This window comes from Myotis myotis, unplaced genomic scaffold (genome assembly GCF_014108235.1).
Source record: "Myotis myotis isolate mMyoMyo1 unplaced genomic scaffold, mMyoMyo1.p scaffold_m19_p_1, whole genome shotgun sequence".
Lineage (NCBI taxonomy): Eukaryota > Metazoa > Chordata > Mammalia > Chiroptera > Vespertilionidae > Myotis > Myotis myotis.
In genome coordinates this window covers 7,721,253-7,740,374 of record NW_023416313.1, presented here as the reverse complement: position 1 = coordinate 7,740,374, position 19,122 = coordinate 7,721,253, and the positions used below count along the sequence as shown (strand labels likewise).

The window sequence follows — 19,122 nt, the reverse complement described above, 5'->3', positions numbered from 1 at the left end:
CTCGTCTCCGCCACCCTGCTTGCTTCCCTGCAGCTTTGCTCCCTTCTGCAGCACTTGGCTTCCTTCTACGTTGTCTTCAGTCTTTGCTTTCTGCCTGCATATGCAAATTAACTGCCACCTTTGTTGGGTTAATTTACATACTTATCTGATTGGCTGGTGGGTGTAGTGTAGTGACACCAATTTGCATGTTTCTCTTTTCTTAGTGTAGATACTCACCCCGAGCCCATTAGAGCCTCACAATGGGCACAGGGCTGTAAAGATAAGTATGTGCTATTTCTACCCTTTAACCACTATTATCACAGTATAGGACAGAGAAAGAACAGAATTAATTACAGTTACAGCACTGGTGACTTGCCCGAGGCACTAAAATCTGAGAACACAATAAACAGTAGAACATGTTCTAATTTTCTACCACAGAGGACAGAAACAGGGTTCAACAAAAGGCCTTGGCTGAGTGACTCAGTATCTTCACTTTGAAAAGGTTCTGCCTTTGTTTGCTCCTCCAGTTGCTGTGACATGGTAAATCCATCTGTATTTGTAACCACTGTGAGTTTCTATTTGACCACTCTCTGGCTTTGCTTCCTTCGATGGGGTCCAGAATGAGTAGAGATGTGCAGCCAAGGAGGAGGGGAGGCTTCTTAGGGTGCCTCTGCCCAGTGGACTATAAAGCAGCCTTTGAATGATGTGCTTATTCACAGCTTGGGATAGCTTGGTGAGTGGCTATTTTCCACTGAGTGAGAAAAGTAGACTTCCACTTACAGAAAATAGAAGAAAGGCTGAGTAGCACCCTGGTAACTGGGGTTGTCTCTGGGAAGAGGAATAAGGGGAACTTACACGTTTGCCTTATAGTTTTCTTTATTGTTGGTTCAAAACAAAAATGGATGCATGAATTATCCAAAAAGAAGGGTTAAATTTTAAAATGAAAATATGGTATGATTGCCACCAATTTTTAAAAATTGAAGGAAAAAAAACATAGTAATTAAACCATGTTATAAAGATAGCTAAATTTAGTTACTAGGTATATAAGAATTGCTTCCTAACATCATGTTTATACTTTTTATAATAAGCATAGATTACCCTCAGGGGTCAAAACAACTTTCATGTTCTTATTAAGTTGCTTGAGCAATTAAACCAAACATTTGAGAACCATGGAATGTCTTAGAGCATGGGAACCTCAGGCCCAAGCGCCCTTGGTTGCCCTCCCCGCATTTTTTGTCTATGCAGTGTCTTTTCTCATCCCTCAACCAGTTAAAGACAATAACCAAGCAAGACTTAGCATTGTGCCCCACCCACTTCTCAAGGCCTAATGATGTGAAGTAAGGGTTGGGATGGCGTGCTTGCTTCGGCAGCACATATACTAAAATTGGAACGATACAGAGAAGATTAGCGTGGCCCCTGAGCAAGGATGACACGCAAATTGGTGAAGCGTTCCATATTGTTATTTCACCCTACTTATATATCTAATTTCCAATCCCCTGCTCTAAATCCATATACACCTCTCTCTTCTCTTTCGTCGCTATCCAAATTTTTTTTTCTCTCTGTCATTTTGTTGTTTGCTTGATTGTTGAGTATATTGGGTTTTTTTATGCTTGTTTGTGAGATTGTTTTGCTTTTTCTTTTTATTTTTCTGTTGGCTTCCCTTCCCCCCCCCCCCCCCCCGGTTATTTTTTTTGCTTCTGTGTTCCCTCACCTCGCTTGATATTAGTTGTTGTTTGTAGTTTGCATTCATCTCTAGGGATCTGTTGCTGGAATTTGTTGGGATTAGTGGCTGTTCTATTGGAGTTTTCTCCCCATCTAAATAGTTTCTTCCCCTCTTCTATTTCATTCTCTTTCTTTTCTTTTCCTTTTTCCAACTTCATTTTTGCACTCCTTTTCTTTTCTTTTTCTCTTTTTTCTTTTTCTCTTCTTTTTTCCTTATCCCCTAGTTCTCTTTGCTCTGGTGGTCACCTTTATTTGGGGTTATTAGTATCGTGATTACATTTGTGTTCAGTGTCTTGTGTGTTGTGCCTTGTTGTGTTGTATTTTGTGCCTTTAAATCAACGCAGCAGAGAGAGAACTACATAACCAAACACCTGGAGAAGAGAGATCATGGGGAGACAAATAAACAGCCCGCATATGAAAGAAAAACAGGCATCACCAGAAAAGGAAATAAACGAAATGGAGGCAATGGAGGCAAGCAACCTGTCAGAGAAAGAATTCAGAGAAATGGTCATAAGGTGGATGAAAAGAATAGAAGACAAATTCAACAATATGTGTAGGAACCAAGAGGAAATGAAGAAGAACCAAGAAGAAATGAAAAATGACATCACTGCTATAAAGAACTCAATAGTAAGCATCAACAGTAGACTAGAAGGGTTGGGATGGCGTAGGGACACGGACATCTTCCAGCGGAGCATTCTCTCTACTTTAAAGACTTCCTTTAGGAAGACTCATTGTCAAATGGCACTCTCACAAATCACAGATCATACCCAGACTCAAACTTTAAAATGCCAAGGAGACAAGTAACTGAGAGGCTGAGACAGAGAAAGGAAAAGGCACCACATCCTACATCCCTCCTGGATCCTGGACTGCCTTTCTATATGAGATATACCTGCCTGGCCCAGAAAAATAGACAAGTCACCCAGTGAGGTGGTGTAAGGCTCCTCACACAGCCAAAGGGACTGAAATGATGGAACTTCTCCGTTGTATTCCCCAGAGAGCTCTGCACTTTGCATGGCTTCCCAGGAACTCATGTCTACAGATTCTGAATTTGTTTTCAATGAGTAATCCTTGAATCAAGGGCCTCTGGCAAAGGGTACTCAAGACACAGAGACAGGTCTCTTTGTTCTAGCAAATATCGTTAGTGGATCTACCTGGAAGTCCTGTTGACAAGGAGACTAGACCAGCTCACTTGCCTTCCGTCTTTCCCCAGGACTGTCCCTCTTCCCAAATTAAGTAACGACATCACTAGCTAGCTGCCTCTCCTTCCTCCCTGGGACCTAGAGTGCGCAAGGTGGTATGTGGAGATGCTGGAGATGAAAAAGGGAAACACAATCCCTGGCACTTGCCAGGTGGCTTTGATATTCTTCTACTGAACATAATTTAAGGACGCCAACATCAGATGTGGTCATTGTGTGACTACAATAGATGGCAATGTCTACAGGTAAAAACAATGTCCAAACCAAAGAAAAATGACCAAACATCTTTTTATTGTAGCAAATATAGTGCCTGCTGCTTCTTTGCCAATGACAGCTTCAGCTCTGCTCCATTCCTCCAGCCTGGCTGATTTGATTAGTTTTGACACCGATCACAGAATTACCCTCATCCCTTCTGCTTCCTGGCAGCATCCATGCAAAACCAACCTCCTGGAAACTTCCTCAAACATCTCATAAAACAAGCCCAAATCCTGTAAGTCCTTTCTAACATTTTTGAACTGAACTGTCCCTGACCCCATGGATCCCCACAATGAGTGCTCATTCTCCTTGCAAAGAGCCAGAAAGCCCAACCTTACTCATCTGCAGTGTGTTCCTGGTGGTCTTGGGTCAGGGACATTGATGATAATAGGCAGTCTTGGATGGGATGTAAAGAATCAAAGGTCTGGGGAAATCAGCATGCCTTAGTCAGTGCCTATGTTTGGCAGAAACGCCAGGAACAGCTTCTGAAAGTCTCCATTTGTTAATAAGTTTTCTTGCTGAGCTGGAGTCTTAGCCTAATAGCAGTGTTCTGCTTGCAGTGTGGGCTGAGCGCAAATGTCAGGATTCTAGGTCAATGTTCCATCCTCCCCTTCCTACTACTCTGCTCCTTCCAAAAGACCCCAGACGATTCCTCACTTACCCTATCCTCCAGAAGTCACCCTCTCTCTTTTTTTTTTTTCTATTTTGTTCATCAGTTTTTGTTCCTTAGATTCCACATATAAGTGAGATCATGTGATATTCGTCTTTCTCTGACTGGCTTATTTCACTTAGCATGATACTCTCTGGGCCCATCCATGCTGTCTCAGAGGGTAAGAAATCCTTCTTTTTTTACAGCTGCATAGTATTCCATAGTGTAAATGTACTACAGCGTTTTTATCCATTCATCTACTAATGGGCACTTGGGCTGTTTCCAGAGCTTAGCTATTATAAGTAATACTTCTATGAACACAGGGGTGCATATTGGTGTTTAGGGCTTCTTAGGATATATTCCTAGAAGTGGGACACTGAGTCAAATGGCAGCTCCATTTTTAATTTTTTGAGGAACTTCCATACTATTTTCCATAGTGGTTGCACCAGTCTGCATTCCCAGTGTACTAGGGTTCCCTCTTCTCCTCATGCTTGCCAGCACTTGTCATTTGTTGATTTGTGCATGGTAGCCATTCTGGCAGGTGTGAGGTGATTTGATTAGTTCTGATAATGCTGCCTCCCACAGGAAATTTAAACTCAATGCACTGGTCTCATAACGAGGCTGTTCCTAACAGAAGTGAGGCCCTCAGACCCCAGAGGGGTTGTCATTTCCCAACATGATAATTTGAAGACCAGAATGGGGCACAGTTATTCCCAGGCAATGTATAGAGTGAATGGGGCGAGAGGGATGGGGCAGAAAGGGTTAAAGTCTTATGTTCTGACATCCATGCTAAGGTGGAAAAGCAGATATATTTGGTGGTTAAATCCAGGTGGTATGTTGTCAACTACTTCAGGTTTCATGACACTATGCTGTCCTCTCTCTCTAAACCTAAACCCTTCCCACTAGCAATTATATTTCAAGTCCCTGTCAGTAAAGCAACATCGCATTCATAATGTGTTGTTCTCCAGGGAAAGCTCACACACCCTAAATCCTAAAAGCTCTTAGATCTCGAGGGGCACTTGCACACATTCGATGAATATTCCTGCTGACAAGTCCTTCAGGACAGGTTGTCTTGGCCCAAAGAAAACAGGAAGGTTACCTCCATTAGTTCTCAAATTTGAGGCTACTGGAGTCAGTATTTAAGGCAAAGACTGCCACCTTGTGGCAGAGGTGAGCGATTCGTGAGATTCGTTAAGGCACTTGGGATTTTCTCAGCAGAATTAAAATCAGAAAACTCTTCAGGCCAAAGGAAAGCTTAGAACTCATTAATTCATTAATCTGGACAATATTTATTGAGAATATAGTATGTGCTAAGCACATTTATGGGCATGTAGGACACCAGTCCTTGTGGGAGATTACATTCTATCAGAGCAAGACTCTAAACAATAAACAAGTTACAGAATACCCTAGACATGTTTGAAATCCATGGAAAAAACTAAAAGTAGAGTAGGATCAGGGGGTCAGGAGTGATACAGAAAGAGGTGGCAATATTCAGCATTAAACAGGGTGGGCAGTGGATGTCATTTGAGCAAAGAATTAAAGGAAGTGAGAGACTTTGTCATACAGACATCCAAGGGAATAGCATTCTGGGCAGAAAGAACAGCCATACCAAAGACCCTGATGCCTGATATGTTCAAGAAATGCCAAGGAAGCCAGTGTGGCTGAAACATAGTGAACAAAATGGAGAGTAGATGGAAATGAAGTCAGAAGGATAACAATATTGGACTGGGCAGGTTTCATAAGTCATTGCAAGGAATTTGGCTTCTACTCATGGTGAACTGTAAAGCCATGGAGAATTCTGAGCACAGGCGATACATGATATTACTTACGTTTCAAAGGATTTCTCAGGTTGCTTTGTCGAGTATAGTCTGAAAGAAGGAAAGGGCAGAGGTAGGTAGGCCAGTAATCTTGGCAGGTGCTGATGGTGATTTAGATCAGTGTGGTGGCAGTGACAATGGTGAGAAGTAGTAGATTCTGGATTCATTGCAATTTCCTAAGGAGCTGGATGTGGGGTGTTAGAGAAATAAGGAGTCAATGATAATTCCAAGGTTTGGGACCTGAGACAATGGAAGAATGGAGTTGCTGATAACTGGGATGAAGAAGGCTTTGGATGGAGGTGGCTTTGATCAGGAATTCAATTTGGGTCATACAGAGTTTTAAATGTCTATTAAACATGCAAGTGAAGCTGTGGAATAAGCATAGAGGTATATGAGCCTGAAGTTCAGGGGAAATAAAGCTGTGAGACTATCCAAAGCAGCCGAAAGACAAAGAAAAGAAGATGACCAGAACTGAGTGTTGGGACACTCCGACATAAGAGATTGGAAGGAGAAACCACTGGAAAAGTACAACCAGGGATATAGGACAAAAAGCAGAAGATTGGGTTGTGCTGGAAGTTGAGTGAAGAAAGTATATTAAGCAGAAAGAAGTTATTAACTGTGCCAGATGCTCTTGCTCAGTCCAGGAATACGAAGATGGAGAACTAAGCATCTGAATTATCATCAAGGAAGTCATGTCAAGAGCTGTTTTAATTTCCAAATGCAATGCCAATCTTTCTGTTATTGATTCCTAGATTATTGTCAGATAACGTACTTTGTGAATTTATTTCAGGAAAGTTCTTGGGAAAAACATATTTTGAGTGTATCATAAAAAAAAATAAACCCAATATCCTGCCCTAGCTGGTTTGGCTCAGTGGATAGAGCCTCGGGCTGTGGATTGAAGGACACTGGGTTCGATTCCGGTCAAGGGCACATGCCTGGGTTGCTGGCTGGATCCCCAGTAGGGGTTGTACAGGAGGCAGCCGATCAATGATTCTCTCTCACAATTGATGTTTCTATCTCTCTCTCTCCCTCTCCCTTCTTCTCTGAAATCAATAAAAATATATTAAAGAGAAAAGAAAAGAAAACAATATCCTAAAATGTATCCATTTAAACTCTCACCTTTTATCCCCATTCCAAGCCTGAGCATGTTTCTCCTATAATACTAAGCCAGTTCCTTGGTATTTATCTGTTGGAATGAAAATTATCCTAAAATTGCAAAGCAAAACAAATTATTTTTTTTTTTATTGAGAAAGTAAAAATAAATTGGAGTGGCATTGGTTAATAAAATTATACAGGTTTCAGGTATTCAACTTTACAAAATATCATCTGGGTCTGATCATTCTGTGACAATCTTGTAACCCTTTACTTCAATTTCTTATACTTATTAAAATATATTTATCACCATTATACTATCCAATTGTTATAAATATGAACTTATAACATATATTTATATTAATAAAATACAACTATATCTATTTTAGATTTCCATTCTCTTGTTCAGTAAATGCAGCGTGCTTCCTGAGAGACAGGCAGAGTATTAGGTATTTAGCTAGCAAAAGCAAAGTTCATTCTACAGGGAAAAAACCCAAAATAAAGACAAATTAAAATAAAACTGCAATAAAATCTTCCCTTATAACATTGATAAAAATCAGAAAATAATAAAAAAGTTCAAAACAATCTCTGTAGTGAAGTTATGGGGAAATAGAAACTCTCATTGCCTCAAGAAGAGAATTGCTGCATAAGGAGAAAGCTGGCTATGTTTTCAAAATTAAAATGGCATTTTATTCTTTAAGTTAGTTATTCCACTTCCAGGATTCTATCTTGTACACATGAGGATTTTGATGCAGCATTTTTGTAATATATTGCAAAGGTTTAAAACACCCCAGTGTCCATCAATACAAGTCTGGTTGTGGTAACAAAAATAATCCATCGAATGGAACTCTATGTAACTTAGAATGAGACTACACTGATCATCAAGATACATTGGTAAGTGTGAGGGTGGTGAGACAGAAGAGAGCATATGTGGGGAGAAATGAATATAAAATTATATATTCAGAGAACATTTCTGGAAAAATAAAGGAAAAACAAGTAGCACTATTTGCCTCTAAGAAAGAAGAAAATGAAATTTGGGGTGGGGGAGAAGTAGAGGTATTTTACTGGTTTATCTAAGAAATCATTATCTAGCAGAATGAATATCTTTGCTATTTACTATCAAACTTCCCGAAGTTTGATGGTAACTTAAAGATCTTGTCTGTTAGAGACGTGGATAATTTCTGACCTAAAGAAAGATATCCCTGAGAGAGAGCAAGATATTGAAAACCTATTTGAAGAAATAATGACAGAAAACTTCCCCTAACTGGTGAAAGAAATAGACTTACAAGTCCAGGAAGCACAAAGAACCCCAAACATGAGGAATCCAAAGAGAACCACACCATAATTAAAGACACACCATAATTAAAATGCCAAGGGCAAAAGACAAAGAGAGAATCTTAAAGGCAGCAAGAGAAAAACAGTTAGTTTACCTACAAGGGAGTACCCATACGACTGTCAGCTGATTTCTCAAAAGAAACTATGCAGGCCAGAAGGGAATGGCAAGAAATATACAAAGTGATGAATAGCAAGAACCTACAACCAAGATTACTCTACCCAGCAAAGCTATCATTTAGAATTGCAGGTCAGATAAAGAGCTTCACAGACAAGAAAAAGTTAAAGGAGTTCATCACCACCAAACTAGATTTATATGAAATGCTGAAGGGTGTTCTCTAAGAAGAGGAAGAAGAAGAATATGGTAAAGATAAAAAATTATGAACAACAAAGTGACAAAAAATACATAACTATCAACAAGTGAACCTAAAAATCAAATGAATAAAAAACCTGATGAACAGAACAGACTGGTGAATGTAATAGAACCAGGGGCATGGAAAGGGAACAGACTGACAGTTCTCGGGGGGAAGGGGATGTGGGGGTTGCGGGAAGAAATTGGACAAAGAGCTTACACCTGTGGATGAGGTCAGTGTGTGAGGGGAAGGCCTGGAGTGAGGTGGGAACTGGGTGGAGGGGAACTATGGGGGGAGGGGGGAAGTGGAATATCTATAATAATCTGAACAATAAATATTTTTTTAAAAGAAAGATATCCCCAAAGCCTATGGCATTTTACTACCTTGTAGAACATTAACCAGCTTAATATCTAACCTATAAATATAATTATAATGCTACCTTTTAAGTACTTATAAATACTTAGTGCCTACAAATGTTCTTTGAACTGACTTTATCATTTCCTGACTCATAAATCTTTGACACATGTTGATTCTCCAGGTTATGAAGTCATGCTCTTAAACTTTTGAACCTTCTGCTTCAACAAATGAATTTGAATTGCGATGATATGTGCAAATGTGGCTGCTATTCTCTACTCTTTGCTAATTGGGGCTCTGATTCCGCCTTATACAGCTACACAGTACACATCTGACCCTTGCAACAAGACTGTTCTTGAACCTGCACACCCTGAATATCTCCTGTCAGATTTCTCCAAGCCAAGCAGCCCCAGGCCCTTGAACTTCTTTATCCAGCTTCTCATCCTAACACCCCTCGTTCCTGACAAACACCAGGATTCTGAAGCAGCACTGGAAGTAGATGTCATCGCTTGGAACAACTCTAACCAATTAGCAGCATCTATGTGTTCTGCCGTGTTGAGGATTGTGAGACTGGACCCCGGCTCATGTTATATTGAGGTTAGGGTAGGCATAAACCTGGGTTGTCTGCTAAGAGGAGACATCTCTGAAGCTGTGTAAGACTATCTTCTCTTTTATTTTTATTTTTAAATATATTTTTTATTGATTTTAGAGAGAGGAAGGGAGAGGAATAGAGAGATAGAAACATCAATGATGAGAGAGAATCATTGATCAGCTGCCTCCTGCACGCCCCACACTGAGAATCGAGCTTGCAACCCAGGCATGTGCCCTCACCGGGACTCATACCGTGACCTCCTGGTTCATAGGTCACACTCAGCCACTGAGCCACGTGAACCTGGAGAGTCTGTTTCTATTTTGTTTGTTTTGTTTATTAGATTCCACATATAAGTGAAATCATATAATATTTGTCATCTCTGGGTGGCTTATTTCACTTAGCATAACACTCTCCAGGTCTATTCAGATTTCCTTCTTTTTTTACAGCCAAGTAGTATTCCTCTTGTAAATGTACCACAGCTGTTTATATCCACTCATCTACTGACGGACACTTGGGCAGTTTCCAAATCTTGGCTATTGTAAATAACGCTGCAATGAACATAGAAGTGCATGCAGTCTTTTGAATAAGTGTTTTGGTTTTCTTTGGGTATATTCCCAGAAGTGGAATCATTGGGTCATAAGTCAGTTCCCACCAACAATACACAAGGGTTATCTTTTCTCCACACCCTTGACAACATTTGTTGCTTGTTGATTTATTGATGATAGCCATTCTGACCCATGAGAGGTGATATCTTCTTGTGGTTTTAATTTGTATTTCTATGCTACTTAGTGACATTGAGCATCTTTTCACATGTCTTTTGGCCATCTGTATGTCCTTTTTGGAGAAGTGTCTATTCAGGTCCTTTGCTCATTTTTTAATTGGGTTGTTTATTCTCCTGGTGTTGAATTCTCTTTATAAATTTTGGGTATTAACTCCTTTTCAGATGTATCAGTGAATATGCTGTCCCATTCAAGCGGGTTGTTTCTTCATTTTGTTGATCATTTCCTTTGCTGTGCAAAAACTTTATTTAGTTTGATATAGTCCCATTTGTATATATTTTTCTTTTGTTTCCTTTGCCCAAGGAGATATATCAGAAGAAAATATTGCCATGATAAATATATGAGATTTTACTGCCTTTTTTCTTCTAAGATTTTTATGGTTTTGAGTCTAACATTTAAGTCTTTAATCCATTTTGAGTTTATTCTTGTATATGGTATAAGAAGATGGTTTTATTCTTTTGTACATATATGTCCAATTTACCCCACACCATTGATTAAATAGATTATCTTTTCCCCATTGCATGTTATGCATCCTTTGTCAAATATTAATTGACTATAAAGGTGTGGGTTTATTTCTAGACTCTGTTCTGCTCCATTGATCTATATGCCTGCTTTTATGCCAGTAACAAGCTATTTTTTATTCCTATGGCATTATATATAGTATAGTTTGATATCAGGTAGCATGATTCCTCCAAATTTGTTCTTCTTTCTCAAGATTTCTGTGACTATTTGGGTTTTTTTGTGGTTCCATATAAATTTTTGGAATATTTTTTCTAATTCTGTGAAATATGCCATTGGTATCTTGACAGGAGTTGCATTGACTCTATAGATTGCTTTGAGTTATATAAACATTTTAATAATATTAGTTAGTTCTTCCTATCCATGAACATGGTATATGCTTCCATTTATTTCTATCTTCTTTAATTTCTTTCTTCAATGTCTTATAATTTTCTGAGTACAGGTCTTTTACATCCTTAGTTAAGTTTATTACAAGGTATTTTGTTATGCAATTGTAAATGAGGTTGCTTTCTTCATTTCCCTTTCTGATAGTTCATTATTGGTGTATTAACATGCAATTAAATTCTGCATATTTATTTTGTATTCTGAAACTTTACTGAATTTATTTATCAATTCTAGTAGTTTTTTGGTGGAATTTTGGTTCTCTATACACAGTATCATGTCATCTGCAAATAATGACTGCTTTACTTCTTCCTTTCCAATTTTTTAAAATATATTTTATTGATTTTTTACAGGGAGGAAGGGAGAGAGGTAGAGAGTTAGAAACACCGATAGGAGAGAAACATCAATCAGCTGCCTCCTGCACACTTCCCACTGGGGATGTGCCTACAACCAAGGTACATGCCCTTGACCAGAATCGAACTCGGGACCTTTCAGTCCACAGGCCAATGCTCTATCCACTGAGCCAAACCGGTTAGGGCAATATTGTGAAAATATGTACATGCATACACAGGTATATGTTGAACATATATATGTATACACTAGAGGCCCGGTGCACAAAAATTTGTGCACTCAGTGGTGGGAGGGGGGGTCCCTCAGCCCTGCCTGTGCCCTCTCACAGTCTAGGACCCCTCAGGAGATGACCACTTGCTGGCTTAGGCCTGCTCCCCGGGGGATTGGGCCTAAGATGGCAATCAGACATCCCTCTGGCAGCCCGGCAGCCTTCGGGGGATGTCCACTTGATGCGGGGAGCAGAACTAAGCTGCAGTCAGACATCCTTAGCACTGCTGAGGAACAGGAGAGGCTCCCACCACCACCACTGTACTGGCAGCCATCAGCCTTGCTTGTGGCTGAGCAGAGCTCCCCCTTGTGAGAGTGCACTGACCACCAGGGGGCAGCTCCTGCATTGAGCGTCTGCCCCCTGGTGGTCAGTGTGTGTCATAGTGACCAGTCATTCCCCATCTTTCTGCTGTTAGGGTAAGTTTGCATATTACCCTTTTACTATATAGGATAGAGGCCTGGTGCACAGGTGGGGGCTGGCTGGTTTGCCTTAAAGGGTGTCCCAGATCAGGGTGGGGGTCCCCGCTAAAGTGCCTGGCCAGCCTGGGTTAGGGGCTGAGGGCTGTTTTCAGACTGGCCACACCCCTTCAGGGAGGGGGGTATTGCTGGGGTGCCTGGACAGTGTGGGTGAGTGCCTGATCACTGTTTGCAGGCTTGCCACAGCCCCTTCAGGGTGGGGGTCCCTGCTGTGGTACCTGGCCAGCCTGGGTGAAGGGCTGATGGCTGTTTGCAGGCTGGCCAAGCCCCCCAGCAGGGACCCTCACCCCAAGAGGGTGTGGCCATCCTGGGTGAGGGGCTGATGGCTGTTTGCAGGCTGGCCACGGCCTCCAGCCACCCAAGCTGCCAGTGGAGGCTGGCTGGAAGCAGGTATCTGGGATTTATTTGTCTTCTATAATTGAAACTTTGTTTCCTTGAGCAGAGGCCACAGCCAGCCAGGGCAGACAGGAAGCTTGGCCTCCTGCTTGCTCCAGCTCCCTGGCTGCCAATTTGGTTGGTTAATTTGCATATAGTCGCTCTGATTGGCTGGTTTGTGTGGTTTGGGGGGTAGCAGAGGTGCAATCAATTTGCATGTTTCTCTTTTATTGGATTAGGTATGTGTACATGCATGTGTGTTTAATAGTGAGCAAACATCCTGACAAACATGAAAAGTCTGTGGTGCATCCTGCTTACCATGTGGATGTGCTAGCCAAAGATGAACAACAGCAAACATTTAAAAATGTCAAATTAAGGTGAAAATTAAAAACTATCACTTTTATCATTAGCAATTCGGATTGGATATCGCTTGATTTAATTAGTACTAAATGTCACAACCTGAAAGAAAGCCTCAACTTCTAGTTTCTCCTTCAATTAACTAGTTAATTATTTGTAAGCAAAACTTAAGGGACCCTGGCCCTCTTTGGACTTGGACAATTTGCGCTGAAAACCTAGGGTATTGCATGAGAACCGAACCCTTGAGCACCTCCGGAGGCAGGGGAACAGGGGGTGGGTAGTGGAGAGCTCTCACCGCTCCCAGCCCAGACTGCAGGCATTTTGGAGGCAGAAGTATGCCATCTCAAACTCGCTTTTGGCAGCCCGAACAGTAGCTTCCCAGCGTGTTCTACCCTAGTAGAACTGCAAAAATGTGTTCTCTGGCGGGAGCCAAGCCCTGGGAACAGCAGTCAAGAAACTGGTTCTCTTAGGAGAGAGATGAGCAGCCAGCGGGGAGGGGGCACGAGGAACCTTCGGCATTGGTCCCTTGGCCTGATGTGGGTGGTGCTTCCAGGGTTTGGGCCCATTCACCCATTCATTGAGCTGATTCACCTTGTCCTTTAAGTTATAGCTCAATTGTTAAAGTTGTTCCTGTTTTGCTTTGTCGTGTTAAATGAGTTCTCTAATCACATTCATTTCAAGGCGCGCAAGAGGACTCGGGGTGCTGGGGGTGCTGTTTTCTATTAAAGAATGAAGCTCATTTCAGAGGTCTGGCCCTTCTGACCCCATTCCGTCACGTCAAGCTCTGCAAGCCACTTAAGCAGGTGTCACCTGTAACCTTCCGGGCATGTTCAGGTCAGAGACCGCGAACGGAAAACCCATGAGAAGCAGAAAATGCCAACAACGCCCACCCCCCACCCCCTCCCCCGCGTGCGCGTCTGCGCTGGTTTTCTGTCCCTGCAGCCGTGGGCGCCGAGCGGGGCTGAGGGTCAGGACGGCCCGGGCTCCGGGCTCCGGGCACCTTGCCCAGAGGGCGGTCATCTCTGCCAAGTGTTCACAGCTGAGCTGGCCTCCGCGCACACGCTCCGTGCCACAGCTCCCCGCTCCTGCAAGGGGCGCGCGAAATGGCAAGCCGGCGGGCTCTCAGCGGACCCGAAACAGAAGAGGCTTTGTTTGGGCCACCAGACAGCGCCCCGCGCCCCAGCCGCGCGCATCAGCCGCAGCGCCGCGCCCATCTGTGCCCCCCAGACGCCAGCTCACCTCAGCTCTGGCCGCAGGACCTGAGTGTAGGTGTAGCATCGGCCCAGGACGATCTCCGAAAAATGGGGAGTGGTGCCCGTCCCATTCCACTCCCGGTGCGGGGGCGTCCGGGGCCACTTCAGGACTCCGACCACCACCGCGACGATCGTCCCCGCCACCAGGACACACAGGAGGATGCCCAGACAGACCTTGGCTTTCTTGGAGAGGTGGCAGCCGGGTTCCTCCCCGGGCACGGGGCTGAATCTGTGGTCGGACATGGGGGCCACTACAGGGTCAGCCGGTCGAGTGGGAGGAGAGGCCCGGCCAGGCTGAGCAGGAAGGGTGGAGAGAGCTGCCCCTTCGAAAACTGCACCTTCCCCTTTATTTCTCGCTTGCCTTTTCTGGGCTTCCTTTCCCACCACAGCCCCTCCCTCGAAGTTCCCTGGCCTGCCAGACCAATGAGGACTTGAAGGACTTTAAAAGACTTGAGCAAGGGGAGAGTCAGCTAAGCTAGGAAAATTCCTTGACAAGGGGAATGGAGAAACTGCGACAGCTAACTCAGCAATTTACAGCCAGTTACAGGTCACCTCCCTAGAGATGACATCTAGGCTCCAGGCTCAGAAAAGCAGCAAAACCAGGTGAGTAGCGCCAGGGCCAGCTGCGATGACCAGTGACCTGCTGCCCTGACTGGGACCAATCAGAAGAAACCAGGAGTCTGAAAGAACACACCTGGAAAACAGGACTATTCTGCTGAAACCCTCCCCTGAGACCTGCCTGAAGAGAGGGATGAAGCCCTCAAGACAAAGGACCCTCCCAGGAGCACCCCTGCACCTTTCCCAGACATCCCCTGCCTCTCCTCCCTTCCCCCACCTCTAAATGCTAAGGGACGCCACAAGGCTTGCAATCAGAGGAGCCATGGGCAGGGGCAGCTGCTCCAGGGCTAATTCCCAGAACCATGGAGGCCCCCTTTTCTCTGGCTTCCCAGGAGGCTGACAGCAGCCTCGCCTCCGCTCATTTCTTTCCTGTAAGGTTTCTAGAGAGCCAAAGCAGCCCTGCGTAGGCTCTCCTGTTGCTTCTTCTATGCTAAGCTCTTCCTTGTTTCACTGTCCTCAATAATAAACGTACCCTCATAATAAAAAATAAACGGGAGGGGGAGGCAGCCACCGTCAACTTACCCTGCAGATGCCTTCATAACACACTGTGTGCTCTTGCCCCTTTCGGCCAGCTCCCTTTGGCAGTCTTGAACTTTACACTTTAGCCACACTGCTTCCTGGATGCCTGCCTTGGCACCTTTGTACAAACAATGCGGTTCACCAGCAAAGCAATGCTCTCCGTTTACTTAGCGTTGACAAAGGCCTGCTCAGGCCCCTGTTAAAGGCTCCACTTATCCTTTCTCCTAAGTGGCATCCTGGTAAAGGTCTGGGTTCAAACTTAGCTCCATCACCCAATGGCTGGGCGAGATGGGGTAAGTTACTTGGCCTCTCTGTGCTTCAGATGTAAAGTGGGGCAATACCAGTACCCACTGCATGGTGTTTTTATGAGGAGTGAGTTCATATTGACAGCATGTTCCGTGTAATGCCTGCTACATGGGAAGCATGCCGTCAGTGTTCGCTATTCCTACTTGTTTTGTGAGCATGTGCAAGGGGGTGCCTTTCTATCCTCCATGGGTTGTGCTTAGAAAATGTCTGGCATGAAGCGAGCACGCTAAGTGGTGGTTCAATGAATAACCGAGTGGCTTTTCCCAGATATCCCCTGCCTCTCCTCTCTCAGGGTCCTTGGCACAGGGAGGTGTGGGTGGGAGTTCTGCCGCCCCTCAGAGGGAAGATAGAGCGCGTGGCATTAGGGGTTGGAAGGTCAGTGGTCTTGCTGGGGTGACCTCGGACATTCTCTTTTGGTTGCTCCTCAGTGAAATGAGAAGTCCCTGCTGAGAGTGGGCGGGGTGCTGGGGAAGCTCCAGGAGCCTGGGAGAGCAGATGGAACGGGAAATGAGAGAGGTTCTCAGGGTGTCATGAAGTGGTCAGGAAATTAAAGAAACACCACACATGCAGGCACATTTTATCCAGCCACCCACCTCTACTTAGAAGAAAAGGCAAAAGTAGGCAGACAGTTGGGGGCTGTCATAACAAAGCCACAGAGTCTGTTGTGGCTTAAAGAACAGAAATGTATTGTCCCACAGCCCTGGAGGCCAGAAATCTGAGTTCAAGATGTCAGCAGGGTTGATTTCCTCTGAGGCCTCTCCCCTTGGCTTAGAGATGGCTGCCTTCTTGCTGTGTCTTTACAGGTCTTTTTCCTGTGTGTCCACACATCTGTGTTTCAATTTCCTCTTCTTAGAGGGACGCCAGTTACATTGGTTAGGACCCACCCTATATGGACCTCATTTGAACTCAGTTACCTCTTTAGAGGTCCTGTCTCCAAATCCTGTCACATTCTGAGGCCCTGGGGGTTAGAACTCCAACATATGAATTTGGGCTGGGGATACCATTCAGCCCACCACACCAGGTAAGAACAATGCAGTAAGAGAAAGGCAAGCAGGCTGAAAGTTTCAGCAAAGGTGGAACTTTAATAATGGGACATAGCACCTAAGTCCCACAGAAACCTAAGTGAGGACAGAAGGAAGGTAAGAGACAGTGAAGATGAGCAACCCCATGGCTGGGAGGGCCTTATGGGGCCAAAGAATTGATAGAAGAGGGAACACATCCCCTTGCAAATCACTCCATCCAAAACTGAACTATTGATCTTTCTCCTTCAAACCAGATCTTTCCTGGTCTTTCAAATTTCATTAAAAGGACCCCCATCTCCCAGTTGCTCAGGCTGGAAACTTCTAAGTCTTTGAACCCTTTCTTCTCCCTCCTTCCACACATCTATCCAGAAGTTGGTTCCTTCTGCCTGATATTAATGATAGTTGATATTTAATATAACTTATAATTAATGATATTTAATATTCATTTAAATATCTACTCTACTCACCTCCACTGCCACCAACTAGTCCAAGAAGAAGTTGGCCTCTTTCTCACCTAGGCAGGGCTCACCTGGGTCTGAACTTTCTTCCATATTGAATAATGTGCAGGGTCCCAAACCAGTTCCTGTGTAACAGAGCTTTTCACCTGCTCCTAACTGTACTGAGCCATCTGACAGCAATAGTGTTCTGGCTTGTAGAATGAAGCATTTAAGACCTGCCACAAAAACAACTCCTTTAAAAAGGATATTTGGTTTTGATAATAAAAGAGTAAATGTCAAATACAACTAAATGAATATGTAGAGCATCATTCTTTCTCCTGCCCCTGACTCCCCTCTTACCATATTAATGAACAGGCAGCCTTCATACATGTACATATATACAGAGAGCTAAGCCTTCATTATTTTATAAAAACCATGGCATATTGCACACCCCATTGTTCACCTGTCTTTATTCACATAGTATATATTTGGAAGACATGACCCGTCAGCATATATTGCTCTAATTCCTCTAATGACCCCTGGTACTCCAATATACCATGGTTTATTTAACTAGACCATATAAATCAGCACCCACGTTTTCCACTCCTTGGTTACTACATTAAATTTTGGAATAAATATTGTTGTGTCCACATATTTTTCTACACGTCCAAGAACATACACTCCTCAAAGTAGACTTCCTGGGTCAAAGGAACAAACATTTAAAATTTAGCAAGATAAGAACAACCAAAGAGGTTGCACCAATCGACACTCAAGCTCACATGGTTACACTTTGGTATTTGTTTTGCTTTCATTTCTGGTTATGAATCAGCACTTCAGCTTTTAGTCTCTCCTTTTGTTCAGCGTAATGGACACTTGAGAAAATAAAATCTTGAGGACCCGGTAATCCTTTGCTTGCCCAAGTCACTTGGTCAGTGAACCCTCCCTCTCACTGCGTTCTATCCTCCTGCATGTAAGGCGCTCAGCTATCATGTCAAGCATCCTGGTATGCTCTTGGCAAAGAAGATTGCATATGTGCAAAGAAATACCCACCTCCCTGCACTCCCTCTGGTTGTGGCATGATTTGGGGAAAGTTACATTTTTAAATATTTTCTCATTTATCTAATGGATACAGTACAATGCTTCCTCAACAGGGGATTGATTGGGATACTATACACACTAGGAAAGGTTAGGCACTGGGCAACATGGTAATTTTGTCAATGTGAACTTATTTGCACATAGTTACAATACACTGAGATGCTAAAAAAATGGTAAATTCTGGTACGCATTCACTCAACACAACTTAAAGCCCCACCACATGCCAGGCACTGTGGTAGCTTGCTGAGGACACACAAGTAAACTGGCCTTGAGGGAGACTGTGTAGAGAAGTTAAGTACACGGGCTTTCTGGTCAGGTGGACCTGAGTGGGCTCTGTCACTCGGGCAAGGAACAAATCTTCTCTGAAGGTCAAGTGTCTCTTCTGTAGAGTGGGCTTAACCATTTTTGTGGGCATCACTGAATTACTTTGAGGATTGAGTTAGGTAATATAGAGAGAATTCAGCTGGGTGTCTGACCACTGGCAAGAATCCAACAACTACGCACCAGTATTGGGACAGCTGTATTTGGGCAGGAGCGATGGAATACGTCATAGTGGGTTTCAGGAAGTCTGGGAAAGATGGAGACATTAGGTCAGGCTGACGGGCAAGCAAGAATTGCAAAAAGTGGGAAAGGCATTGACACTGAACAGTAGGGAGAATTTCAGGGTGGATGTTGGGACATCTGGGGCACCAGAGATGTGACTTCCTCCCAGACACACAGCTGGTGAGTAGAAGCTCTGGTTCTAGAATGACCTTTCTTTGGTCAACTTCATTAGTCATTTCAAATCATTCAAGTAAGATAATCACATTTTAAAATCTGAAAGTAGAGAAAAGAAGAAAAATGTCCCCTCTGTTCCAAAACCCAAACCCAACTGCCACTAACATTTTGGTATCTATCCCTACAGTTTTTGCTAATCTTTGACAGCTTTAAAAGCAGTTACAACATATACTATTTGGTAACATGTACATATTTCACATATATATGTATATGTAAATATGCAAATTATGCTGTTTCCACTTCACTGT

The 19,122-nt window shown here is 43.4% G+C and overlaps 1 protein-coding gene and 1 non-coding gene across 4 annotated transcripts in view; one reads left to right on the top strand and one right to left on the bottom strand.

The window, feature by feature from the left end:
* The window catches only part of CD38 (CD38 molecule), a 32,232-nt gene extending 16,927 nt beyond the window's left edge, over window positions 1–15,305 (bottom strand). Inside the window, exons 1-3 of one of the 3 annotated variants that reach the window (XM_036329275.1) lie at window positions 15,241–15,305; window positions 14,087–14,329; window positions 5,631–5,669 (exon numbers count right to left, since the gene is read on the bottom strand). In XM_036329275.1, the coding sequence (XP_036185168.1) occupies window positions 5,631–5,669; window positions 14,087–14,329; window positions 15,241–15,257 (299 nt within the window). In that variant the 5' untranslated portion in view covers window positions 15,258–15,305. Of the gene's footprint in view, window positions 1–5,630; window positions 5,670–14,086; window positions 14,864–15,240 lie in introns of those variants that run through there. The other 2 variants (XM_036329296.1, XM_036329285.1) reach the window with 2 other exon arrangements.
* On the top strand, window positions 1,334–1,440 carry LOC118661184. The gene has a single exon (XR_004969186.1). It is a non-coding gene; the product is annotated as a U6 spliceosomal RNA (small nuclear RNA).
* Window positions 15,306–19,122: the final 3,817 nt, after the last annotated feature.